General features: G+C 34.7%; 3 protein-coding genes across 7 annotated transcripts in view; 2 read left to right on the top strand and 1 right to left on the bottom strand.

The window, feature by feature from the left end:
• Positions 1-1,314: 1,314 nt before the first annotated feature.
• LOC133781549 (uncharacterized) lies at positions 1,315-6,030 on the top strand. 2 transcript variants are annotated; one of them, XM_062220586.1, is made up of 14 exons: positions 1,315-1,439; positions 1,522-1,808; positions 1,917-2,066; positions 2,189-2,304; positions 2,390-2,544; positions 3,028-3,116; positions 3,265-3,814; positions 4,090-4,245; positions 4,375-4,538; positions 4,631-4,710; positions 4,837-4,963; positions 5,354-5,428; positions 5,531-5,673; positions 5,769-6,030. In XM_062220586.1, exons 2-14 carry the CDS (start codon positions 1,719-1,721, stop codon positions 5,770-5,772), a joined length of 1,899 nt encoding a protein of 632 aa, XP_062076570.1. In that variant the 5' UTR covers positions 1,315-1,439; positions 1,522-1,718; the 3' UTR covers positions 5,773-6,030. The 2 variants fall into 2 exon arrangements, with proteins under 2 accessions (XP_062076570.1, XP_062076571.1); XM_062220587.1 differs by having other exon boundaries at positions 4,837-4,948.
• Positions 6,031-8,080: 2,050 nt separating this feature from the next.
• Positions 8,081-26,586, top strand: part of LOC133781552 (serine--tRNA ligase, chloroplastic/mitochondrial-like) — a 38,956-nt gene continuing 20,450 nt past the window's right edge. The window contains exons 1-10 of one of the 4 annotated variants that reach the window (XM_062220590.1): positions 8,099-8,437; positions 8,545-8,693; positions 9,007-9,100; positions 9,213-9,361; positions 9,448-9,540; positions 9,761-9,940; positions 10,166-10,332; positions 10,479-10,613; positions 10,705-10,798; positions 10,888-11,390. In XM_062220590.1, coding sequence (XP_062076574.1) covers positions 8,212-8,437; positions 8,545-8,693; positions 9,007-9,100; positions 9,213-9,361; positions 9,448-9,540; positions 9,761-9,940; positions 10,166-10,332; positions 10,479-10,613; positions 10,705-10,798; positions 10,888-11,166 — 1,566 coding nt within the window. In that variant the 5' untranslated portion in view covers positions 8,099-8,211 and the 3' untranslated portion in view covers positions 11,167-11,390. Of the gene's footprint in view, positions 8,438-8,544; positions 8,708-8,999; positions 9,101-9,212; positions 9,362-9,447; positions 9,541-9,760; positions 9,941-10,165; positions 10,333-10,478; positions 10,614-10,704; positions 10,799-10,887; positions 11,391-26,586 lie in introns of those variants that run through there. The other 3 variants (XM_062220593.1, XM_062220594.1, XM_062220591.1) reach the window with 3 other exon arrangements.
• On the bottom strand, positions 11,338-13,991 carry LOC133781550 (uncharacterized). The gene is made up of 3 exons (XM_062220588.1): positions 13,805-13,991; positions 13,126-13,426; positions 11,338-13,019 (listed from the first exon to the last, which is right to left on the bottom strand). The coding sequence occupies exons 1-3, from the start codon at positions 13,874-13,876 to the stop codon at positions 11,467-11,469; spliced, it is 1,926 nt and encodes a 641-aa protein (XP_062076572.1). The 5' UTR covers positions 13,877-13,991; the 3' UTR covers positions 11,338-11,466.

Here is a 26,586-nt window from a genome sequence, read left to right on the forward strand (position 1 = left end):
AACACATCAGCAAAAGGAGGGGTACTATAGTAATTAACATAGCAAAACCTCCTTTGTTGATACTTGAGTCCAAACCCCGGCCACACAAACACGTTCTTTGAGTGTATATTTATGGGGGTAACTGGTTACCTTCTCATTCTTTGTGTGTATATTTCTGGGGGTAGCTGGTTACCTTCATGTTCTGATGTGTGTGTATATTTCTGGGTTCTTTATGGTAACTGGTTACCTATGTTACTAAAATCATAGTTACTTTTTCTTTCTTTTTTAGTGAAGTGTTCTTCCCCTTTTACATTCAAATTTGATGTTTATTTTTATATTTAATATGAGTAACCCGTCACCCCTCTTATAGTAACTGGTTACCATTTTATGGCAGAATGTAACTCCTTTCAGGATAATTGGTTACTCCTCCTGATATATGTTATTTAATCTAGCTCTAGGATTTTTTTTACATAATTGTAAAAAATCAATCAAATAACTGGTTACCTTACCCAGAATTTGAAAAAAGAAACGTACAATCTAAAAAAAAGAAAAAATATTTATAATAAATAAAAAATAATAATAAACACAATTTATATTAAAAATTTTTTTGCAAAATAACCAAAGAAAAATTTAATGTAAAATTAGTTATATAAAAAAACAAATAAGCTAAAAAAATAATAATCAAATTACAAACATACTTTCCAAATTAATAAAACTTGATTAAGAGTAAAACTATGACATAAACCATTTTTTATACAAAAATATGAGAAAATAAATCCATAAAAGTGAAAATTCTTAAAAAAAGGCATAGTTTAACTTTTAATTTTTTTTTTTGGGAAAAAACCATATTTTTGTCACCCTATTAAAAATCTCATATAAAATGTAATTTCATTTATTTTTTTTAAGAAAGACCCCTTATATATTTTTTTTTGAGGAAATTACATTTTATATGAGCTTTTTAATAAAGTTTGCAAAAATATGATTTTTTTCTTAAAAAAATTCTCAAAAAAAAGTTATTCTATGACTTTTTCTAAGAATTTTCATTTTTATGAGTTTAGTTTCTCATAATTTTGTATAAAAGTTGTTTTATGCCATAATTTTACTCTTAATCAAGTTTCTCATATTTAGTTAGTTAGCAATTGTGTTTTTTTCTTTAATAAATTTTCCCATATAAATTAAGAAAAGTATAATCTCCATAGTACAATAATAGCATAAATGCCATATTTATAAAAAATCTTTTTTTTTTTTTTATAGTTTGCAAAAATACAATGTTTTAGCCCAAAGTTAAGCCCAATCCAGAAGCCCAATAACTTAAACTAGGGTTTGATAGTGTTTCCCTCTCTCCCATCTCTGGTACGGTTCACTCACTCCGCCACGCTCTCTCTCGCCGGCTCCCACTCTCTCGCCGATTGGCCACTCCTTGCCACCTTCTCTCTGGCCAAATCACATCCTCATTCAAGGTACACAAACTTTTCTCACCACTGGATCTTAATCGGAGTAACTGAGGTGTGGGTTTAATCTTAATATTATTTTGAATATTAGGGAAAACGACGCCGTTTAGACGAAACACAAAACCTCGAGGTTTAAGCCTCTCTATTCCTCCTCTTCGTCTCTTCCATTGCCACCATCTTCATTCGCTGCCGTAACCTGGTAGTGCTCTGCTCATCGCTCGGCCAAGCTAAGCTGCTCAAGGACTTGCATGCTGCTCTGTCTCTTTGGGTAGCCATTAAGTTTCGACAATGGGGTCCTCCAATATCAGAGACCTCTTGACGGCGTTTAGTCCTTCCAAGGACTTGTTCGCCATTAGCACAGGCGATGGCCGAATAAAGGTATTTTTTTATATAAATTTTTTATGTGGGTTTTGTTTATTTGTTCGGTTGGGGCAGTGGAATTGAATTGTTTTAGAACTTGATATATTTGGTTTATGGGGTTTATAGATATGGGACACAGTGAAGGGTCAGGTCCAGACCGAGTTTACGGACATGGTGGCTTCTGAAGAGAGTAGCTTACTAGCGAAACCTGAAAGAGAAAAAGGGCATCTTTCAGTTGATTATACGTGCATGAAATGGCTCTCTTTGGAAAGAAAGGTTTTTACTTTTTCTTCTATTTTTAAATGTTTTTGTTCGTGTTTGAGTCCTGGAAAGAATTATTTGGTTTGTTTATGTAATAAGCTCATTCGAGTTTTTAATGATGGGGATGGTTTAAGCAGAAAAAAAGGAAGCTTGGGTGCTCTATGTTGATCTTAGGGACTGGTAGTGGTGATGTTTTGGCACTCGACGTGTCTGCTGGCCAGTTGAAATGGAGAGTCAGTGATTGCCATCCTGGGTAAGCTCTCAAACAATTTTTAGGCTTTTTAAGTTTGTGTTTTTTTTTTGGTTGTTTTACTAAGCTCAGTGTTCCTGTTATGCAGGGGTGTTAGTGCCGTATCATTTTCTAGAAATGCTTCATGTGTCTACACAGCCGGTTCTGATGGGATGGTATGCCAAGTTGATTCTTTGACAGGAAATCTGTTGGGGAAGTTTAAAGCTTCCACTAAAGCAATATCATCAATGTCTGTTTCTCCGGGTGTGTATCCTATAATATTTTTCTCTATGATTGTCTTAGAAAACTAATGTAGTAAGTAGTAATATCTGAGAGTGTGTTAAGTTAAGTTGCAGTGTTTTGGCTTAGCTGGATGTACACAATTAGCTGTAGTTTTTCTGAATTGTGATAAAAAAACAGTGATGAAAGTCTTCAGCAACTGAGAGACTGACTGATTTGGCATATTGATAGTTTGAAAATTTTAGCTGAGATTTATGGAGACTATTTTTTATTTTATTTTATAGAAAGTTGCAAATTCAAGTGTTGCTTTGCTAATTCAATAAAGGGTTCCGTATTAATAGGCCTTAGTTAGATAGCGATTTATTGCTTATGGGGATTTGTGATCCCTTTTCTTTGCATTCTGTATAGTTAATGTCAGACAGAAAGTCTGATAGAAATATTTATTCTTAGAGACTGGCATTTATTGCTTTGCTGATACTCTTCTCACTCATGCTTTCTTCAAATCAGATGGAAATATTATAGCAACTGCAGCTGGGCAATTGAAGATTTTCAAATCTTCTGATCACAAAAAAATGCAAAAGTTTTCTGGCCATCCTGTGAGTCTTATTCAATTATACTTACAACTTGGAAAAATCTATACACACAACACACATGCTATTTACTCTTTTATTCTTCAAGTTTTGAAGCATACTTTCTTTACAGTCTACGCAGATTTGCTAACTGTTTTTTTTAATAATTCAATAGGGAGCTGTTCGCTGTTTGATTTTTTCTGAAGACGGTAAGTACATTCTTTCATCTGCAGTTGGTGAAAGATATATTGCAGTATGGAATGTTGGTGGTGGAAAAAAGCAATCGGCAAGCTGTGTTCTTGCAATGGAGCACCCTGCTGTCTTTGTGGATAGTAAGTGCGTACGTAATGGAGAAGCTGATGATGCCGGTGTATATGTATTAGCCATTTCGGAAGTTGGTGTTTGTTATTTATGGTTTGGAAAAAATATTGAAGAATTGCAAATTGCCAAGCCTACAAAAATATCAATATCGTCTGATGACATTTCTGTTAAGAATTACAAGGGTGCATTACCTACAATATTCGCTGCAAGACTACAAGATTCTACTAAACCTGCTTCCGGTCAGGTGTTTGCTGCTTATGGATTACTAGTAAAGCCATCCTTTCAGAAAATTTTGGTGCATCATGGCACAGACATCAAGTTGAGTACCTCCCGTGATGGGGTCCTTTTACCAATGACACAGTCATTTGTGAAATCTAAGAAAGGTCGAGATGCGCAAAATGGAGGTAAGCATATTCATGATTGTTTCTTTTAAAACTTTTTCACAGTACTCCTCTGTTTCACAAGCTTTCCTGTGTATTATATCTAAAAACATTTGTTGTTTATGTGCATATCTACCGGAATTTTCTTTGTTATCGGTCTTTACTATTTTTGTTATCTTACATTTTCTTTTGTAAAATATTATTTATGTGTGAGATTGTAATATTTGTAGTTCTTGTATTGTGATAATTAGTTTTGATCTTGCATTGTAGCTAATTTGTTTTGTCCAATGATTAAGCAGTTATTGCTTTGGACCGCGCACATGCTGGGGATGCTTTACTCTCTATTCCCAAGGTGTTTGATTCTCATGATGAAAAGAACAAACATAAAACTTTGAGTACCGGCATTGATGACAGAATGGAAGATTTGGTTGACAGTGGGTTTCAAAAGGGCAAAGGTAATGATCTGGACAATAACATTCTCTCAAGAGTGTCATTTAATACCTGCATTTACAAGGTGTGCAATTATTGATTTGATAATTTGGCTCTTTGGCTGTATTTGTTTATGTCCTTGTGGGTTTGTGCAGATGATGCTTTAGAGATGGAAGCAGAGTCTGTAGCAATTTGCATGGAGGACCGTCTAAGATCATCAGGATTGCTCAGTGAAGCAGATGATATTACTTCAAAGTCAAGACAAAACTCTACTATACTCGAAGGCATTGATCTCAAAGCTCTTGTACCGCAAAAGAAGGTATGTCTTCTTCTCAGCATTCTTGGCAACAATGTGGCATCTCGGCACTATATCAACTTACTACTGATGTGTTGCTAATTTTGTTTTGCCAGATGAAGGCAGTAGTGCTATCAAAAGTACCTGGCGACGCATGCAAGTTACTTGGTGTCTTGATGGCTTTGTGGCAATCAGGGTAAGTTCTTTTACTTCCATTTTTTCATATTCGAGCATATTTAAATGTATAGCTGGTACTGTTGTTGAATGCTATATTTCGAGAGAATATCTTGCGATTGAACTGGCTTTTATTTTCTTGTGATAGGTCGTGCAGTGGAAAGTATGTTATGCCATGGATTTACAGCATATTGGTTAATCATAATCATCATGTTTCGTCTCAAGAACCAGTGACTCAGATGCTTAATTCCTTGTTCAAGGTAAATGTTGCAAAGGTATTTTTAATTCCTGTTACTACCGATATTCTTACTTTGATCTTGCCATTATCATTCACTTCCCCAGTATTATGCTTAGGATAGATATATGAGATATACTTATGCGCCTTTTAAATAAGCTTTTAAGCTGTGTTCTTGTCTAAAAGAAGGTACACAGAACTTTTAGACATTTTTACTATATTGATTATCTTTAATGCGCCATAGCCTACTTTTACACCTGGAATAATATGCCTTTTCCACAATGGATTGTCCCAAATTAGAAAATCTTTGGATTTACATGTTTTTCTTAAGTGGGAGATTCACCCAAGATATTTCGTTAACTCCTCCGGAATTAAGACATGAACATCATGAAATCACTTACCTGACTTTTAGAATGTTTTCTCCGAACAGGTTTCCAAAAGCAGAGGAACAGCAATTCAGTCTTTGTTGCAATTGTCCGGCCGTTTGCAACTTGTTTTAGCACAGGTCAGTAAATTTACATTCTTACTATCTTCCTTTGCTCTGGGCAAACCTTATGTGATCTTATTGTTGTTTATTTAAATTCTTTAATATCCTTTTGGTGGACAGATTAACAAGGCAGCACATCCCAAAACACCATTACAGCAAGAACACGACATAGATGAAAGCGACGACGACGATGATGAAGATGTAGATGACGTTATTTATAAAGAAGACGATGATGAATCCGAAATAAGTAGTGATGAAGACAGGTATGCAATGTTCGTGTTATAATTTGCTACTCTTCACAGTACAGTTTGATCTCAGTGCACTGTTAATCTTATTTTATATGTTTTATTTTTTGCAGTTAAAGAAGTTGCACTGCTCATTCTTATTGAGTGGTTAAAGTGGCTCAGTCTGCTATTTTAGCAGGGTGTCCCTTCCAATGTAAACCTACAATTTTGTTCTCAAATTAAATTTTTTTTGCTTGGTTAATTGGTTTTTTATTATTGCCTGTAATTTAAGGCATAAATAGGTTGTATTGCTGTATATTACTTGTAGAAGAACAAGCCATTTTGAAACAACCTTTTGCTGTCATTTCTATAATACAAATTGTTCTTTTATAGCAACATCAACGTTGAACATCAATTATAGAATCCCCAATAAAGAAGTCAATTATATTAAGATAAAATAATCTTGTATCTTTTTGCTTAAAAAATTATAGCTAATCTTTTTAGTTGTCAATATCCACTGAATATTTGACTTGGTGGGGAGGTCATACCAAAAGCGTTTCCCACCATAACATTTTATGCCTAAGATGGATCTTCAACTTTCTAGTGATGTTCCATAAAAGCTTACCAGCATAAGTGTCTTCCATTTGTAAGTATATTATTCGTGATTGAAAAATTGTATTTTCAAAAAGTGTGTTTTTAAAATAAAATTTGAATTTATAGTTTGAAAATATGTTTTTGAAAATGTGATTGGTTAGTATCTGAAAGCTGTTTTCGATTTTAAAAAACTGAATATGTAATTGATATAGAATCTAAATATATAATAAAGTAATAAATTTATAGATTTTAGGATACAATGATTTTGAAATAGAGAAAAGGTAATACCGATTTGAATTTTATTTTTAAAAATATCTTAACAATCACTTATTCTTATAGGTTTCATTATTTTCAAGTTTTTAAAATGATAAAATTAGATTTGGATAATCTACCAATCACACCCTTAAATTCTCAAGCATTGAGAATTTTCCATAAGCTATCCTTATTGGAAGCACCAAATATCCATAACAAGGGTCCAAACCATTGTATTACAAAACTTTCTTCTCTCCATTGTTATCTTCTCCATATCTTTTATACTTAATTTTAAAAGTATTTTCCAAATCAAATTTAGATCCATCATCAGCCAATTTTCTTGTCTTTTTCTTTAGTACTTTTTTTTAGCTTTGACAAAATTTATCAAAGAGAATAAAAGTTGTAAAAAATAGAGAAAAATTCTATAAAATATAACATATGTGAGCCAATAAGGTTGAGAATCTAATTGCTATAAAATAAATGTTGTAGATCTAATTGATACAACTTGTAAATCATGGTTCCAAGTAGGGGTGCTAAGGATTCAAACCAATCCAATTACCCCGAACCAATCTAATTATAAAAAATTAGATATCCAAATACAATTGGATTTGATTGGATTTGAAAAGTTGGATATTAATTGGATTGGATCGGTTGTTGGATGATACTCTGAAAAATTAATTAGGAACCAATCTAATCAAACCTTAATTAAAAAATATATATTATATTAAATATAAATATATTTAATTATGTTAGTTTATATTAGTTGTCGTTTAGTACATGTTATTATTGTTGTTGTTTTGATCCTATATTAGCACTTTGGAGATATTATTATTGTTATTTTCATGCTATATTAGTACTTTAGTTATTAGTTTGAGACTTACTAGTTTTAAATTTTAATAGTTGTGGTGTAAGCTTTATATTTAACTTGTAAATCCATCATCTTAAGGACTTAATGTGATAATTTTAAGATTTTAATGTAGTATTATTACTAAATATTGTTAGTTTTTTGTATGATTTTTTTATATTTGTTAATTTTTTTAATATTAAAATTTAAGTTAAGAGATAAAAAAAAACATGATTAAAAAAACCGATCCAATCCAATTATAATTAGATCAAATTTGATTGGGTTTTGAAGCTAAATCAGATTGGATTGGATGCTTATTTTCAACATCCAGCCTTTAATTGGATTGATTAGAAGTAAAAATGTTGAATCAGATCAGATAAACACTTAGATGTAGTACTTACCCTAAAGATAGTAAAGAAAAATTATATAAGAATTAAAATAAAACTATAAAACTTCAACTAACAAAAAAATAGTTTTGTAATTAAAATCATATTGATCTCATAAAACTGAAAATGTTTACATTATAAAAAATTACAATTCAAACTTTATTATTATTGCTAATTCAAACTTTATAATTCTTATTCAATTTTAATAATTTATAATTCTACTTTTAACATTATAGGTTTACAATAAATCATAATTCCTTAAATCCCCAACTTTAAATTCATCTTGTATGTCTTGTCAAAAAAGAAATTTTCTTCTATAAATTATTACAATATAAATGCATAATTGTTTTTTTAAAAAATTATATTTATTTTTGTAAATAATTTTGCATAGTTTTCTGGCTTAGCCACTAAATGGGTAAATATAGACGAGGCATCTTCTCCGGAGCAGTGGGTTAGTGGTTCGTACTCATACACTGAGTTTCAACACAGCACCGGAACTCAATGGGTTTGCAGTGTTGTTTGGGCGGGACAACCTTACACGCCCTCAAGTTTGCGGCGATTCCCTCTTCTTCTTCTTCTTCTCGCTTGGTGTTCAGGTCACTCTCCAAAACCTTCCTCTATCGACATAACAGTCCTGAAAGGCATTCGTTTTCTTTCCCCATTAGAGCCCTCTCCACCTCCACTGTTGAAGCCACAAAAACAACGGAAAACTCCACAGATGAAAAGGGTATTCTTATCTTTCTCTCTTATGAATGGTTTTTACTTCAATTTTGAATCTTGGATTGAATTGGATACAGACTCAACTCACGTGTATATGATTGATATATAATGCAGTTGTGAAACAACAATGGAAAGCTGCAATTGACTTTAAATGGATAAGGGATAACAAGGATGCTGTTGCTGTCAACATAAGTAACAGAAACTCCAATGCAAATTTGGAGCTTGTACTCGAGCTGTATGAGAAAATGCTTAATCTTCAAAAGGTCCATTTTTCAAGGTTTATCCTTCTTTATCGGCTCTTTTTATATCTGTTAACTTGGTTTTGTGCAGAACTATTGAATATATGAATAATAAGCATAGTGTGTGTGAGAGAAAACATTTTGAACAAGTAATGGTTCAATAGTTTTTTCTGATGAGCCTCAGTTGTGCATTTGACATGTACAATTAGTATGGGTGGTGTGTCTTGATTGAATCCTATCTAAGTTGTTTTGTTTGTTTAAATGGAGCATATTGTCGATTTTTAACGAATCGGGTTTTCTTGCTCAATTTTAGCTAATTTTCACTCACAGATAGCAGGAAGTTGAGCGGCTGCGTGGAGAGAGGAATGTGGTGGCAAACAAGATGAAAGGAAAGCTTGAACCATCTGAGCGCCAGAAGCTGATAGAAGAAGGTATGATTGATTAGTAGTGCCTTCGTTTCCCCTGTGCTAGTTACTGTTTTTCCTTGCAGGATTCTTCAATTTGTTCTTATTATTACTTGTCATTTGTTATATTTTTGCTCAGGAAAGAATCTGAAAGAAGAACTTCTTAGTTTGGAAGAAGACCTGCTTAAACTCACCGACGACCTTCAGCAGGAAGCTCAATGTATACCAAATTTGACCCATCCAGATGTTCCAATAGGCGGGGAAGATTGTGCAACCATAAGAAAGATGGTATTCTTCTTACATTTTCATCTCTTAAGGTGTCTTGGATTTTGTTTTGCTCTGCTTGCTTCCTACTTATCAATGTGCTTTCTTAGGTTGGTACCCCACGCGAGTTTAGCTTCCCTGTAAAGGATCATCAACAACTCGGGAAAGAGCTTGATCTTTTTGATTTTGATGCTGCTTCAGTGGTACCATGATGATCTTTTTTCTTTGATCCTTTTAGTTGACATGATGGTATAAATGTTCATATAATTGCTGAAGCCATGTATGTGTGTCTATATATATATATTTATATAAATAATCCCACCCCTTACATCAAACTAAGCTTTGAATCCAATCCTATATATATAATTGTTTGAGCTGTCACTTGTAATAGGCTTTTACACCAACTAAAGTCCTTATTTTCAGGTCAGTGGATCAAAGTTTTATTATCTGAAGAATGAAGCAGTTATGTTAGAGATGGCGCTTATTAACTGGACACTATCACAAGTTATGAAAAGTGGCTTTACACCACTAACAACCCCAGAACTTGTCAGGTCTTCTGTTGTTGAAAAATGTGGTTTTCAACCTCGTGGAACAAACACACAGGTATATATCTTTCTCCCTTGCTTTATTATAGCTTTAATTTTCTACTTCTTCCATAAAGATAATTTTCTTAACAAATAAAAGCTAAAATATTTTGCTGGGAGGTAAATTGTTGGAAATCACCTGAAGGTTTCAGTTACTTTACGCAGGATGCATTTGTTTTTCTTTGAGTCTTAAGGTACTTTGATAGTTCTACCATTGTACTGATCATGTTCAAGTTAAACATAGGTCTATTCTATTGAGGGTAGTGACCAGTGTCTCATAGGCACTGCAGAGATTCCAGTTGGGGGAATTCATATGGATTCTATTATTTCTGAATCATTGCTACCCCTAAAGTATGTGGCATTCTCCCATTGCTTCCGTACCGAAGCCGGTGCTGCTGGTGCTGCAACAAGGTAAATTCTCAGCACGCTATACGCCACATTGCTTTCAACAAATAAAATGCTCTGGAATATGTCATTTTTGGATTGATAATTGACCCTATACGTGTCACTCTTCTTTAGCTGCAATGTTTTTGCTAACTGGCTATGCTTACCTTCAGGGGTCTGTATCGGGTTCACCAGTTCAGTAAGGCAGAGATGTTCATCATCTGCCGACCGGATGAGAGTGAGATGTATCTTGAGGAGCTCATCAGAATTGAAGAAGACATGTTCTCGTCCCTTGGACTACATTATAAGTTAGCAATTTCAATCCAGTGGCTTCTAATTGGTTGTGTTATTATCCTGCTCTGTTTTTGATTGATCATGATTGATGAACTTTCTTGGCAGAATCTTGGATATGGCTTCTGGTGATTTAGGTGCTCCTGCTTACCGCAAATATGATATCGAGGCATGGATGCCTGGTTTAGAACGGTTTGGCGAGGTATTGCCACTTCTATTGTCATCTGATCATTTGACATTGTTAGTAGCATTTCTTAATCCCTAATGAAATCGAAATTCATCCTCAAACAGATATCGAGCGCATCAAATTGCACAGATTATCAAAGCCGTCGCCTTGGTATCCGATATCGCCCCTCGGAAACATTAGCAGGGAGCACCCCTAAAAAGGGGAAGAGTAACCGTGCACCACCACAGTTTGTTCACACCTTAAATGCGACAGCATGTGCTGTACCGCGAATGCTCGTATGTCTGCTTGAGAATTACCAGCAAGAAGACGGCTCTGTCATTATCCCTCGCCCACTGAGGCCATTCATGGGTGGCCTTGAGCTTATTACTCCCAAGTCTAGATAAGGAGGCCTCACTACTCTCTTATTCTTCGAGTATAAGTAATGAACGCAGTGTCATTTTCTTTTAGCTTCTCGCATGCATAGGCCTACTTAGACCAACACATTTTGCCTTTTTTTTTTTTTACATTATCTCTATCAATATTCTAAGGAAAATTGTAAATTAGTTTGATTCATATTTTACAAAATTGCACTGCGTATAATAACTTCTTGTCATGTGAAAAAATTTCAGTATCGTTCTTTGTTCTTTGGTCAAGACAATGAACCAAATAAAAAATTAAAAAAATATAAAGGTAACCATCAAAAATTAAAAGGGCACGGTGTAAGGCAGGGCAAACATATCAGCTTCAGGTAAGTAGTGAGCTTTTGGCCACAAACTGGAGCTCATAGAACATGACACAACATTTGCTACTTCATGTATTCTGGACTCTTGCCTGTTTTCTTGCTTTGGCCCAATAAGCCACTCGTCCTCAAAATCATTATGTTCTCTGTCAATCTTTGGAAGAACCCAATGCTCTATCAATTTTCTATACAAATAGTCCGGGCGTTGAATACTATCATCATCAACACATAAACTGGTTTTCGAGACCCTTTTGGATTCTCTTCTCTCTTGCTGTTCAAGATCGAGTTTCTGAGCTTCATTGCTCTTGGATTTATTGTTCTCTTGTATAGCCAAAGGCAACTCTCGAACTGGTTTAAGGCAGAGTTTCTGAGCTTCGCACCTCTTGCTTTCCTTGTTGCTTGCATGTGGAGCTAATGGCAACCCTTGGCGCTGTTTAAGCAACTCTTGAGACTGTTTAAGGCACAGTTTCTGAGCTTCATCACTCTTGGATTTATTGCTCTCTTGTACAGCCAAGGACAACTCTTGGGCTGGTTTAAGGCAGAGTTTCTGGGCTTCATCACTCTTGGATTTGTTGCTCTTTTGTATGGCCAAGGGCAACTCTCGAGCTGGTTTAAAGCAGAGTTTCTGAGCTTCGCACCTCTTGCTTTCCCTGTTGTTTGCATGTGGAGCTAATGGCAACTCTTGGTGTTGTTTAAGCAACTCTTGAGACGGTTTAAGGCACAGTTTCTGAGCTTCATTCCTCTTGGATTTATTGCTCTCTTGAATAGCCAAAGGCAACTCTCGAGATGTTTTAAGGCAGAGTTTCTGAGCTTCACCCGTCTTGATTTCCCTGCTGCTCGCTTGTGGAGCTAATGGCAACTCTCGAGATGGTTTAAGGAAAAGTTTCTGTGCTTCATTTCTCTTGGATTTATTGCTCTCTTGTACAGCCAAAGGTAACCCACGAGATGTTTTAAGTGGAAGTTTCCGAGCTTCGTCCCTCTTAATTTCCCTGCTGCTCACTTGTGGAGCTAATGGCAATTCCTGGCGTTGTTTAAGCAACTCTGGAGATAGTTTAAGGCAGAGTTTCCGAGCTTCATTACTCTCGAATTTATTGCTCTCTTGCATAGCCAAAGGCAATTCTCGAGCTTGATTAAGGAAGAGTTTCTGAGCTTCGTGCCTCTTACTTTCCTTGCTGCTCACTTGTGGAGCTAATGGCAATTCCTGGCGTTGTTTAAGCAACTCTGGAGATAGTTTAAGGCAGAGTTTCCGAGGTTCATTACTCTCAAATTTATTGCTCTCTTGCATAGCCAAAGGCAACTCTCGACCTTGTTTAGGGAAGAGTTTCTGAGCTTCGTGCCTCTTACTTTCCTTGCTGCTCACTTGTGTAGCTAATGGCAACTCTTGGCATTGCTTAAGAGCGAGTCCACACCTCTTCGTTTCATTTCTGCTCTCTGGTATAGCCAATGGCAATTCCCGGCAGGGTTTAAAGCTATGTTTCCCGAATCCAATATTGGGTATCCGGATACGAATCTTTCTTCCTACAATAAATTTGAATGAACAGACATAGATTGTTATCAGTGTCTAAAATCAATAAAACCATGGTGCTCACAAACACGAGTTCAAGATTAGAAAAAAGGAACTCACTTTCCTTGTCACCATCGTTAGACAAGGGCTCCACCTCATGCAATCTCCTCTTCTTGTTGTTGCTTATGGTGGGTTGCTCGTCTTCTTGAGTTAAATCACTCGAGTCAACTTGATCAGATTCCTCTACAACTGCCTTAGAAAGGTGCCCACCGTTAAAGTCATTTTTTCTCTTCTTCTTCTTCTTCTCTTGAAAATCATTCTTTTTCACTGTTTTATCACATTTTTCTGTCTCAGTACTTCTTGAGCATTCTTTCCTCAACTTTATCCTCTTCAACTTTGTTTCATCTTTATCTTTTCGAAGCTATTGAAGCACCAGAACGAGAATCATAAGACACTGTATAGAGCAGAACAAAGAACCATCCAAATCCACAAATACCCATTACACATTCAAATGTTATGTACTAAAATCTTTTTGGGTATCAGTGTTTCTCATTATTCGATAATAAACAATTTCATAAAAAAATAAAAACAGAACAACGTTCTTAACTTAACCTCGATATGTTTTAGATCGTTTAAGTTATCAATTTTACCCAAAATCCACATAAATCAAAATCAAAATCCATCGAACAGACAACAAAATCAAAATCCCTCCAAACTCGATTATTGTTCGATACGCTAGTAAAAAGAGAGGCCTTGTTGTTGTGATTAATAAAGCAAAAACCAGATTTGCTCAACGAACCTTAATCAACTCGTCCAAGGCCTCTCCTTTGTTCGCATTCGGAGGTCCATGATAAGGATAACACCGAGACATTCTTTCTTTCTGGTCCGATCTAATAATCCTGGTGATCAATGATTAGGGTTTCGATTGAAGAGAAAGCAATTTCGCAAACCCTAGAGAAGAAGAGATTGCGCTTTTCTCTTAACCCAAAAAATCTCAGTGTTTGGGCTTTATATATATATATACATATCGAGATTCCTGAATTTGCTTTAAATCGGTTATATATTTTTCTTTTATACCGATAATGCCCTTATTATAAGACCAAGCCAAACTGTTTTCTAGCAAAACGCGGGAACAGAAAATAAAATCGACACGTCGTCGTTTTAGTTTAACAAAAACAAAAACGACATGCCGTCTCTAGCAGAACTTGCGCAACAGCTGTTGTTATAAACTTTCTGTTAAATTTAATGTAAACATATTTATTATTTAAAATTGACGTAAAAATTTGAAATTTAAGGTTGTTTAATGACAATAACTTTTTCAATGTCTTTTTAATTTTTTTTTTCCTTATGTTTTGTTGGATGGTATGTATATGTGTTAATGCAAGATTTGTAGATTACACCATATGTATATATATTTTGACATTATGTATATATGTAGTATTAACTAAAAATGTTAACATGAATTATTGTATATAAAAAAGTTATTTAGGATTTTTGTCCCCTAATTATGATATATATTATTGTATCCCTGATTTTTTTCGAGCGGTTAAAACTTAGTCCGAATTATTGATACAGTTGTAAAGTGAGATTTTGGTTAAATTTGATCTTTAATAGATTGCTGACGTGACTATTTGCTCATTGACTTATCATTGACACATCAGTGCTATGTATATAATTTAATATAAGAAAATAATTTCAAATTAAAAAATGTATACATCTTATAAAAATCCCAAATAGCCTAAAAAAAAGTATTGCTAACTTAATTAAGATTTTTTTTAATAAAAACATGAATTAAGATATTTTTTTCAAACCATGCAATGTTGCAGAAGGAAAAAAGACGGGAATAGATTATATAACTTATGTAAATCAACATAAGATAGGAGGTAGAAGATGAAGATCTCAAGGCTTAAACAAGGTTCAAAATTTTTGTCCTAAAAACTATTTCTTACCTCATAAGAACACTTTTGGAATATTCTCTAGAAATGCTTTTAAGGATTTATTAAACATTCTCTCATATTCATCATAGTGTTCTTAAGATGAGCATGTCATCACAAGTGTTTAAATCTATGTAGTGTGTTTTTTCACATTCACACATTACATCCAAGTGAGCAAGATGATTTTTATTTATAGTGTTCTCGTGAGAATTACAAAACTTATGATCATTATTTCTTAAGAATTGTAACTCAACTCTATATGTTACAAAATTTATTATGATCATTATTTATCAAATTATAACTCCACACAATATATGTTACATTTGATAAAATAACCTTTGTCACACTCTATTATTTGTCATATTATTCATTTAATCAAAATATAATATTATTTGTAAAATAATATAAATCAACTAAGACCGAAGCCGATAAAGCACATTTTTATATTATCTAACAGAAGTTTCATATTTCAGTAACATGTATAGTTTGGGAGGAATTTTTAACATCGTGAATCATTCATGGGACACAATCATATAGTAGTCATAGTTCGGATGACAGAAATGCTATTTATTATAAATCAAATCCTATAGTAATTCATTTGCACAGAATAAAATATCTCATAAAAATGATTTTATTTCACCAAAAAGCCTTCTTTTCCAAACAAGGGAAGATATATTTTATTTAAAGAAATTATTTCTATAAATAAAAATAATCTTTTCAGTTGGAAAATTCATTGTATAGTCGAATTGCTAAAGGAAAGAATAACAAGCAAATTTCACAATTTAATTCTTTAAAAAATCTTTTTCTTAAGGCAAGAAAATAATTTATTTATTTACAAAATATTTTTTAAAAATAAATAATTAGATCTTTCATTTTTTCAATATGAACACAATATATGAATTAAACATGCCTTTCATATATACCAAGATTTAAAGAAGACACACTTTTAAATAATAATGATATTGTCTATTAAGATAGTAAATGACTTTATATATGAGAATAATTCGAATTTTGGATCATTAAGACTTATTGATCTTTCAAGCAATAAATTGACAGGAAAAATTGCAGAAGAACTAACACATCTTGTGGAATTAATTCAACTTAACCTATCCTAGAACAATTTGTGTGGAACAATTTGTCCAACAACAAGCTCGATCTCGGGTAAAATTCCCTTCAGCATGGCAACAATGACTTTTCTGAACTACCTGAATTTGTCGAATAACAAATTGTCTGGAACCTTAGGGCCTGACTGGTTTGCGATTGGAAAATTATATTTTCAAAAAGTGTGTTTCTGAAATAAAAATATGAATTTATAGTCTAAAAACATGTTTTTGAAAATATGATTGGTTCAGTATCTGAAAACTATTTTTGGTGGGTTTTAAAATACTGAATATGTAATTGGTAGGAAATCTGAAAATATAAAAAAAGTGATAGATTTGTAGGATTTTATGATACAATGATTTGAAATAAGAGAAAACATGATTTTTTTATTTTTTTTATTTTAGAACATAAAATTAGAATACTGATTTGAATTTTATTTTCAAAACCATCTTACCAATCGCTTATTCTTGTAGGTCCCACTGTTTTCAAAATTTTAAAATGATAACATTAGAGTTGGATTCTATACCAATCACACCCTAAGACTTTGTTGATCTCCTCTAACATGCTCAAGAGAAGAGACTTTACAAAGTCATTGCGATTCAAACAGTGATGAAATATGATGGTTTATGAATTTGGGATAAAGAAAATAGTGATGATTTGTAGTTGTTTAGAATATTTGATGAGTAGTAGTAGTAGCTAGAGTAACGATGGGTTATGATATTATAGTTGATGTTATTGAATGGACAAGTGAAGAAACTTGAGTTTGAAGGAGTAAGGTTTATGTTTTAGAGAGTATAAGATAGTAGAAAATAGTAGAGTTTTATTGATGGCTTGTTGTTTATAGTTACACCATTTGCTACTCATGATGAGATATTTATAGTGGCTAGGTCACTTTACATTTGTGGCTAGAATTATTTGTTCTGGATTTTTCCAGGGTATTTGATTTACAAATACAACTTTTAGACTAATCTACATAATAAAAACTATTTATGCATATAGTTTCTAGGAAGTTCTAGACTATAAAGTATTTTAAAAAATGTCTTTGAAGTTCTTCTATTCTACAAATATCTAGAAAATTCTTGAGGAAAGTATTCTATAAATGTCTAGAATATTCTAGAGTATTCAAGAAATGTGTAGCAACTTATAAAGAATGACAGTTTGACAAGAATTGGTTTCATTTGGGAGTTGGAATTGGATTTGTTGGAGTTTGTGAAAATATTTTGCTCATAACATCTTGGAAACTTGCCTATTTCCTGTTCTTAAATAGACTGGGAGAATGGCTTTATGTGACAATGTCTCTGTCAAAATGGCCAAACTGAAGAGAATGTTTTCCAGTTTATTAATAGGCACTTTGGTTTTTTCTATGTTTTTAAATGGGCTAAGATGACTTGTAGTTTGCTATCTTTCTAACTTAATTTCTCTGTTTTGTATTTATGAACTGATCTGCACTGCATGCACGTACGAAGAACTTTCAAATCTTCTCATAAGTGATAGTTTAATGTGTATTATATTATAGTTAAATTAAAAATATATTCTAATTATTGCGTGTTTAAAAAAAAAAAAAATTAAAAAGTATAATAAGTACACTAATTAAAAATTTAGGTACTAAAATAAAAATTAATATAAATTATTTAAAATAAGTATCAGGTCTAATTTTTATGCATATTAGTAATTTTTTCTTAGAAGAAAATTAAAGTCGAAGGGGAGAACCCATATTATGGTTATTTGATTATTAGATTCTTTTTTATTGTTATTGATTTGATTGATGAGTATATATATTTAGTACTCTAATATTGTCGTTTTGTCATGGAATAAATTTAGTGGGTCACCCACCGTCATTCACTCCATATATTTGCAAAATTATCCAAACCAATTTGTTTGTCAAACTTTTAGTAAGAAAAATTCAGTCAACAAATACTAAATTACTAAATAAATTAAGTTCTTACTTAAAGAACTTTCAACATTTAAAAGAAAAAGCTACCCATATTTCCATAACTAACTTTAATCCATCCAAGATTGTGTATAATATAAATATTTATCTTTTATATAAAAAATGTAGATAACATAAATTTTTGGTTTTAATAATTTTTTTATCTTAAATTTAACGGAATAGTATTATATCTAACTGTGGTAAATTGGAAACACGACTTAAACTTAAATAAAAATAAATAAATAAAATATTTATACTTTTTTGGACCCCGTATTTTTTACCGATTATCTGTTTGGACCCTGTGTTTTAAAAAATTTATTTTTGGACCCTATATTTTGTAAAATGGTTCAAATAGACTCATAAACTTAATTTTAATGAAGAAAAAATTGAATATAACAGCACAGTTTTTAAGTAGAATGATTTTATTTTTGTTCTAACTTGTTAGTTTGGTGAATTATTTGTGATTTCAGTTGAAAAAACTTTAACCAAGATCGGGTTTAGGGTTCTATTTGAATAATTTTACAAAACATAGGGTCCAAAAAGTAATTTGTCAAAACACAAGGTCCAAACAAGTAATGAGACAAAACACTGAGTTCAAAAAAGTATAAACCCATGAATAAATAATTAAACAAATTAATATAAGATATTTTTTTTAGATATTTTACAATAATAATTATTTAAAAATAATAAAATAATAAGTTTTATAACTTAAATAAAATTTAATTAAACTTAAACTTAAACTTAAACTTAAACTTCACGTATAAGAATAATATCATATTAAACATATAATATAATATTAAAAAAAATAGGATTATATATTATTATCTGTTTACCCAAAAACAGACTACCTGATGATATGACAGGATTGATCTACACGTGGGATGCACGTGACAGTTTTAAGTGAGTGTATCCTGCCTGGTCATCGACCACGAGATCATTGACTCATCAGATATCAGAATTATGGGCGACCAGTCTGGTCGCATATATTCATTTATTTTCTTCAAACATGTAATCTCTCATTTATGTAATAATTGTGTTTTTCATTATTACCTAGATATGTCTGTGTTCAATGTAATTAAGGTCCATTGGTCCATGTTAACTTCCTTGAACCTATAAATAAGAATGAAATGGCTCAAAGGAGAAGACTTTTTGGACTTTTTTGGAATCTTTCTTCCTAAACTCGAGAATTCTAAGAGAGAATCAGAACCATATTTGTATTCATCCTAAAGCTTGTTAAACTCGTGAATTCGGAGTTCATAGACATAGGTCATTACTATTCTATTGGAGTCATTACCATTCCAAGGAGAGTAGCTAATTTTGAGGTGTTGGTGCAAGAATCTTGACCCAACTCATTGAGAATTTATGATGGCCACGAGCCAGTAAGGTCTTGAAACGTGTGTGTGTGTCTCTCTTTATATAAATCTATATATATGTATATAGTTTGAGTGTCACATCCATATAGATATGTATATTTTGGCATAAATATGAGTATTAGGTTGGGCATATAGTTTCTTGTTGAACCATGTAACCGTACGTATAGTAAAAGTCTGAGTATAGGTTTCCGATAAGAGACCACGTAAAATAATGATAACGTAAGTACAAAACTTAATAAACTAAATTTACTGAGACAGCGTAAATCTTAATAATATGGCACTTGACAAATAGATACACAAAATCTATTTTTTATATATATGAATTTGTGCAAATATATGGAAACAATATGTAGGGTCCTTTGTCGAGAGCAAAGGCTCAAGACTGACATTTGGGTGTCAATCTTCAAAAGGAAAGATAAAACATTTGACAAACTAGTTTGATTCCTTACTCGTAAAAACGAGACAAAGTATTAAGTCATGGAAATAAATTTGAAACACTTTAGGATTTACAATGTTTTTGAATTTTATTTCAATGAAATTCATGAAAGTCAGTCACATGTCATGAAGTATAATAATATCCACGTTTTAGTTCATATATATATTTATTTTATGAATAAGATAAGTTAAATTGTAACTTTTTTTTTTTATAGATTTTTAAAATACAAAATTATGGTGAAGATTATACTTTGCTTAATAAAACGGTCGTTACTATAGTAATACAATTACAATTATTTGAAGTGATTTGGGAATAGTGGCTTGGTGAATAATTCAGCAAGATTGTCTTGTGAAGAGACATGGATGAGCTTCAATTGTTCACTTTGAGCCCTCTCACGAACAATATGGCAATTTATGTCTTTCGTGAAACATATGATTCTCGGTGATATGAAGTGCGTCATTATGGAAAATTTCAGTTTTTATTCTTGATAAAGGCTGTTATTTAAAAAAAATACTAGGCATATTAAAGATTTCAAAATAATGCTACTTTTTGGCACTTTACCCAAAATACCCTTACCATTTCCTCCCTCACTTTTAACTTCTCATTTCTCTCTTCTCTCTTCCCCCTCTCTCTCTCTCTCACCTCACAACACCACTGACACCACCACCACCACACTAAATACTGTATTTCGAACAGATCTGGACATGATTTTTGGGTTTTTTTTGCAATTTTTTTTTCTTCAGATTTGATACTTTGAAACTTGCAGAAAATCGACCTTGCTCGATGATGGTTCGATGGTGCTCGATGCCAGCTCGATGGGGCCTTCAAAATTATGAAAAAATGACTTTGTTTGATGGTGGTTTGATAGGTGGCTCGATGGTGCTCAATGCAATTCTTGCAAGAGACATAATTTTTCACTCGGGAGTCCGTTTGAGGTGATTTTTTTTTTTTGCTTTTGGGTATTTTTTCAAGATCTACAAGTTTTTCATACTAATTTGCACATTTGTGAAGTGTAACACTTGAAAAAAAAATACAAAAATACAAACATACATCATGTTTAAGACCTCTTTTGGTATGTTTTCAAGTTTTAAACTTCCGAAATGTGCATATGAGCATGTCAAATGTGTGGATCTTGAAAAAATACACGAAATAAAAAAAAAAACCCTAAATGGACACTAGAGTGAAAAATTATGTATCTTGCAAGAATCACAACGAGCACTATCGAGCACCATCGAGCCACCATCGAACCACCATCGAGCAAAGTCATTTTTTCATGAACAATCTTGTTTTTGAAGGCCCCATTGAGCTGGCATCGAGCACTATTGACCAACCATTCATTGTGGCCTTCAAGATCAAGATTTTCATGAAAAAACGACTTTGCTTGATAATGGTTCGATTATGGCTTGATGGTAATTGATGCGATTTTTGCGATGTTTGGGGTGATTTTTTTTTTGGTATTTTTTCAAGATCTACACATTTGAAATGCTCATATGCACATTTGGGAAGTTTAAAACTAGAGAATATACCAAAAGATGTCTTAAACATGAGGTATGTTTGCACTTTTGTATTTTTTACAAGTGTTAGACTTCACAAATGTGCATATGAACATGTCAAACGTGTAAATCTTGAAAAATACCAAAAATAAAAAAAATCATCCCAGACAGACGCCCAAGTGAAAAATTATGTCTATTGCAAGAATTACATCGAGCACCACCAAGCCATAATCGAACCACTATCAAACAAAGTCGTTATTTCATGAAAATCTTGATCTTGAAGGCCTCAATGAATGGTTGGTCGGTAGTGCTCGATGCCAGCTCAATGGGGCCTTCAAAATAAAGATTGTTCATGAAAAAATGTCTTTGCTCGATTGATCAAATATCAGATGAAGATGAATCCCCTTAAATGTTCCTTCAGAGTGGGATCAAGAAATTTTTTGGGATTCATAGTGAACTCACAAGGTATCGATGCTAATCCTGAAAAAATCAAGGCCCTGATCGAGATGAAGTCACCAACAAAAATAAAAGATGTTCAAAGTTTAACCGGGAGGATTGCCGCTTTAAGTAGATTTATCTCCAAATCAACAGACAAATGTGTTCCATTTTTTAATATACTTAGGTGCAATAAGAAGTTCGAGTGGACGGAAGAGTGCGAGTAAGCTTTCCAGGCTCTAAAATCTCAAATGTCGCAGCCACCAGTTTTATCCAAGTCGGTTGATAAGGAAACTTTGTTCATCTATTTGGCGATCACAGAATATGCTGCTAGTGCTATCTTGGTAAGAGAGGAGGAACGTGCACAAAATGTTGTGTATTGTATAAGCAAAAGGCTAATAGGAGCTGAAATGCGATATTCGCCCATTGAGAAATTAGCCGATTGCTTGATCTTAGCCTCCAGAAAGCTGCGACCGTACTTCCAAGCTCACCCCATCGCGGTACTCACCGACCAGCAACTACGGCAAGTCCTGCAGAAACTGGAAGCTGCTGGTCGATTATTGAAATTGGTTGTTGATCTTTGACAGTTCGATTTTTCTTGCCACGAGCAGCAGTGATGGGACAAGCTCTAGCAGATTTTGTCGCAGAACTTACTGGGCTCCAGGACATTGAGCCGATAGAAGAGCCTGAACTCCAAAGCCAAACTCTTTCCTGGAATTTGTTTGTAGATGGCTCTTCCAACGAACATAATGCTGGAGCAGGTTTGATCTTAGTCACGCCTGAAGGACATAGATCCCATTGCACAACCAAATTCAACTTCACTTCGTCCAATAACGAAGCCGAATACGAAGCTCTGCTCGCAGGATTAAGATTAGTCAAGGACATGGATATAAAGTTGCTTGAAATCTACATCGACTCTCAGTTAGTGGTTAATCAAATCACTGGAGAATATCTAGCCCGGGGTCTGAAGATGGTTTCCTATTTAAATAAAGCAAATGATTTGTTGGCACAATTTGAAAAATATACTCTCCAGCAGGTACCTCGCGACCAGCAAGTGCAAAGGATGCTGACACCTTAAATGTAGTGCCTGTTGAATGATTGTCTGCACCGAGCATCCAAGCAAAAGAGTCCTCTCTGGTAATCCAAGCAACAGACACGTGGATGGCACCCTTCATCGAGTATTTGGAGCATGGAATACTACCAACGGACAGAAACAAAGAAAGAGCCCTCCAGAGGCAATCATCTCGGTTCATCATAGTCGATGGAGTTTTATACAGAAAAGGGTACTTAATGCCACTCCTGATGCGTGTTTCAAAGGAAAAGGCCAAAGAATTAATGCGAGAAGTCCATGAAGGTTTCTATGGGGATCATGCTGGGGGGGCAAAGTTTATTGAAAAAGATTCTAAGGCAAGGATACTTCTGGCCAACGATGAACGAAGACTCTGTGGATTTTGTTCAAAAGTGCGACAAGTGCCAAAGATTTTCCAAGATACCACGAGCAGCCCCTAATGAGCTAAAACAGATGCAAAACTCGTGGTCATTAGCTGTATGAGGGATAGATTTGATTGGGTCTTTGCCCACGGGAAAAGGCAACGTCAAGTGTGCCGTGGTTGCTATTGATTACTTCACGAAGTGGACCGAAGCTGAGCCACTTACAACAATAACGACCAAGAAGGTTCTGGATTTTGTGGTCAAGAACATTGTGTGTCGCTATGGGTTGCCAAGAAAAATTGTCTCAAACAATGGCAGTGGCACACAGTTCGATAGTGACTTGTTCACCAATTTTTGCGAAAGGCATGGGATTATCAAGAGTTTTTCTTCATTAGCTCATCCATAGGCAAACGGATAGGTTGAAGCTGTCAACAAGACACTGAAGGATACACTGAAGAAAAAGCTCGAAGAAGAAAATGGGGCATGGCCAGAGCAGTTACCTGAAGTCCTTTGGTCGTATAGAACATCCCACCGAACAGCAACATGCCATAGTCCATTTTCTTTGGCTTATGGATATGAAGCCTGTTGAATTGGATCCACCATCGCATCGAAGGTTGGCATACAATCAAAGTGTCAATAGTCAGTTATTGATGGAATCTATGGATTTGATCGATGAAAGACGCAAACAAGATCAACTCCTAGTAGCCGCTTACCAGTAAAAGGTCGCTCGGTATTTCAACTCTAAAGTACGCAAAAGAAAATTTAACGTGGGAGATTTGGTACTTAGAAGAGTTTTTCTCAATACCCGCGATCAAGCTGCTGGCGTGCTTGGACCTAACTGGTAAGGGCCATACCAAATCGAAGAAGTCCTTCAACTAGGCACCTATAAACTTGCTTGCTTAAATGGAGATCTCATTCATCGCTATTGGAATGGAGAACACCTGCACAAGTATTATCAATAAATAGTTCTTTTTAAAGAATTGGCTTGTATTAATTTCACTTTTTAAAAGTTTATGAACAAGGGTTAGTCAGCCATATGACTAATCGCTTATAAGTGTAAGATCAAAATTTTGATCACTCGTACAGACACGATTGTCCATTTATTACAAGAAATAAAAGGAACTCTACGCAACCAGTTATTCTTGCCAATTATTGTATTTATTACAAGTATTTGCTCATTACGTGTGTTGTTTTGTTATATATTCATTTTTATAAGTATTTATTCCAAGCAGTAATGTTCGAATAGGTCTTGGTCAAGGCAAGTGACCGAGGACCTTAAGCTCATCAATCACTTGGGGGGCATATAAGGTACTAGGAAAGCAAAGCATATCAACAGGCATATGTAAACGCACGAGCAAAATAAGTGAAAGCATACTACGGTACTTAGAGTATTTTTCAAAATTTTGTTTAAATTTTATTAAATCAAAATAAAGTACTATGCTAAGTTAGGTCACGTTTACAGATGTTATAATAAAGTGCAAATATTATAATATCAAAAGTAAAATCCTTTTCACCGCGAGCAGTTTCTGCTCGGATGGAATTGTTAATTAAAAGAAAAAAACTGCCTGCGCGGCACTTGACATCACAAATCGTAGTTCGTGTGTCCTAAGTTACAAATTAAAATAAAAAAAAAGTTAAAATTATGAAGCAGCAGAAGGATCTTGCTAAGGCTGTTGTGGCTGCTGGTCGACTATGGCCCCAGCATCTTCATTGACGCCCTCAATGCCTGTTGCCAAAGATATTTTAGGGGATCTCTGAGCCTTCTCCTCTTCTTCCAGGAGAGCAATACACTTCGCCAACTCAGCCTGCCTTATATGGTATGGTAGATAGGTAAAGTCCGCCTTAGGTTGCTTTTCCAGAACATATAGAAGCAATGGAACACCGCTCCCTTATACTTCTCCAAGTTGCGGGCGTTGGTCTCCTCGAGGTCGACAGTCTCTTTTTGACTGATCTCCAAGTCCGTTTGAAGTTTGTTGGCTTCTCAATAGTTTGTCAGCGAGGCCTCCTTATACTTCTCCTTGAAGACAGTGATTCTGGCAACTGAATCCCCCTTCTTCTTCAGTTCCTCCTCGAGCTTGGCAATTTTAACCTCAGTTGTTCACAACTCCTCAGCATGCTTGGCCTCGACCACCTTGTGCTGCTAGGCGAGCCTTTCCTCGACCGCTTTGATCTCATTAGAATGCTTTGCGACCATCTCCTCTGAGCGGCGCCAACTAGTACTCACGGTCAGAATCCCTTGCGATTAGAGAAAAAATAAAGCTGTTAGTATTAATCAAAGAGATAAACAATCAAACCACAGTGAAAGCGGCGACTTACAGTGAATAGTTCGTTCAGCGCGCGACTAAAGATCTGGTCGACCGACGTGGTGGGAGCGTAGCTAAAGGATTCCAAAATGCGCCAGTGTCTGGACAGTTTCTTCAGCATGTCGCTGGCCGAAGTGCAGGCAGAGTTCAACATAGCCTCAATCAGAGTTCTATCTGGTCGAGCAGGAGGACTTGGGTCGATGGGGGCTGGAGGATTCTGGTCGGTGGGAGAAGGAGGATTCTGGTCGACATGACCTGGAGGAGGAGTTGTCTCTTTTGAGGGAGTTGGTGCAGGAGGGTCCTCTGTTCGAGCCCTTTTTACGGAAGGGTCACTGCAGCCTTCTCCGGGCTGACGTCGGTTCAATTTTTTCCTGTTCGCAGGAGTTGTGGTAGTGGGATTGGTGTACAAATCAAATGCATCTTCGGCAGGCATGTCTGCAGAAAAGAAACATATGATCAGTCAGGGCAAGTTGTCATGCAAAAAAGACAAGGAAATGGAGAGAAAAGAAATTATAAGTAAAATACTCGAGCTAAAACTACTGGTCGTTACATTATCTATTGTACTACAACTACACTCACTCTTTGCCTTGAATTAGTTTGAATTTAAACTAGTCGCATATTTAAAGTTGCTGTCCCCGTCAAATAAATGACATGGAATGGGAAAACTGTCTAAGAGTGAGAAGTCAGTACCGTTCTCATACGATGACTCAAGTATGGGCTCGAGGTGTGCAGGAAGTTTCTACTTGCCTTTCCCATGTTGGGCAGGGGCAGCAGCTGCTTGCGGAGTGCTGGAAAGTTCCCTAATGGTCACTCCTGTAGCCATTCTCCTCGGGGGTTGTGACACATCTTGGTGCTGCTCGGGAACTTCTCCCACAGTAACACTTCCCCTTGTCGATTCCCTCACATCCTGGTGAGGTGCAAGAAGGCCGACCAGCCTTAGGTTGTTCTCCGTGACCAGCTCTTTGACACTTTTCTCAATGTTTGTCATGCTGGCTAGGGCTGCTGCCCTTATGTCCATTTCTGGAGTAGGATCTGGTCGATGCCATGGACCTGAACAACAACGAAAAGATCTAAAGAATGTATAAAAGAGCTGAAAGAAATCAAACGATCAGTGAGTAAAAGATTTACCTCCTTGAGTGAAGGCC

The sequence above is a fragment of the Humulus lupulus genome, chromosome 6, assembly GCF_963169125.1.
Source record: "Humulus lupulus chromosome 6, drHumLupu1.1, whole genome shotgun sequence".
In the NCBI taxonomy this organism is placed as follows: domain Eukaryota; kingdom Viridiplantae; phylum Streptophyta; class Magnoliopsida; order Rosales; family Cannabaceae; genus Humulus; species Humulus lupulus.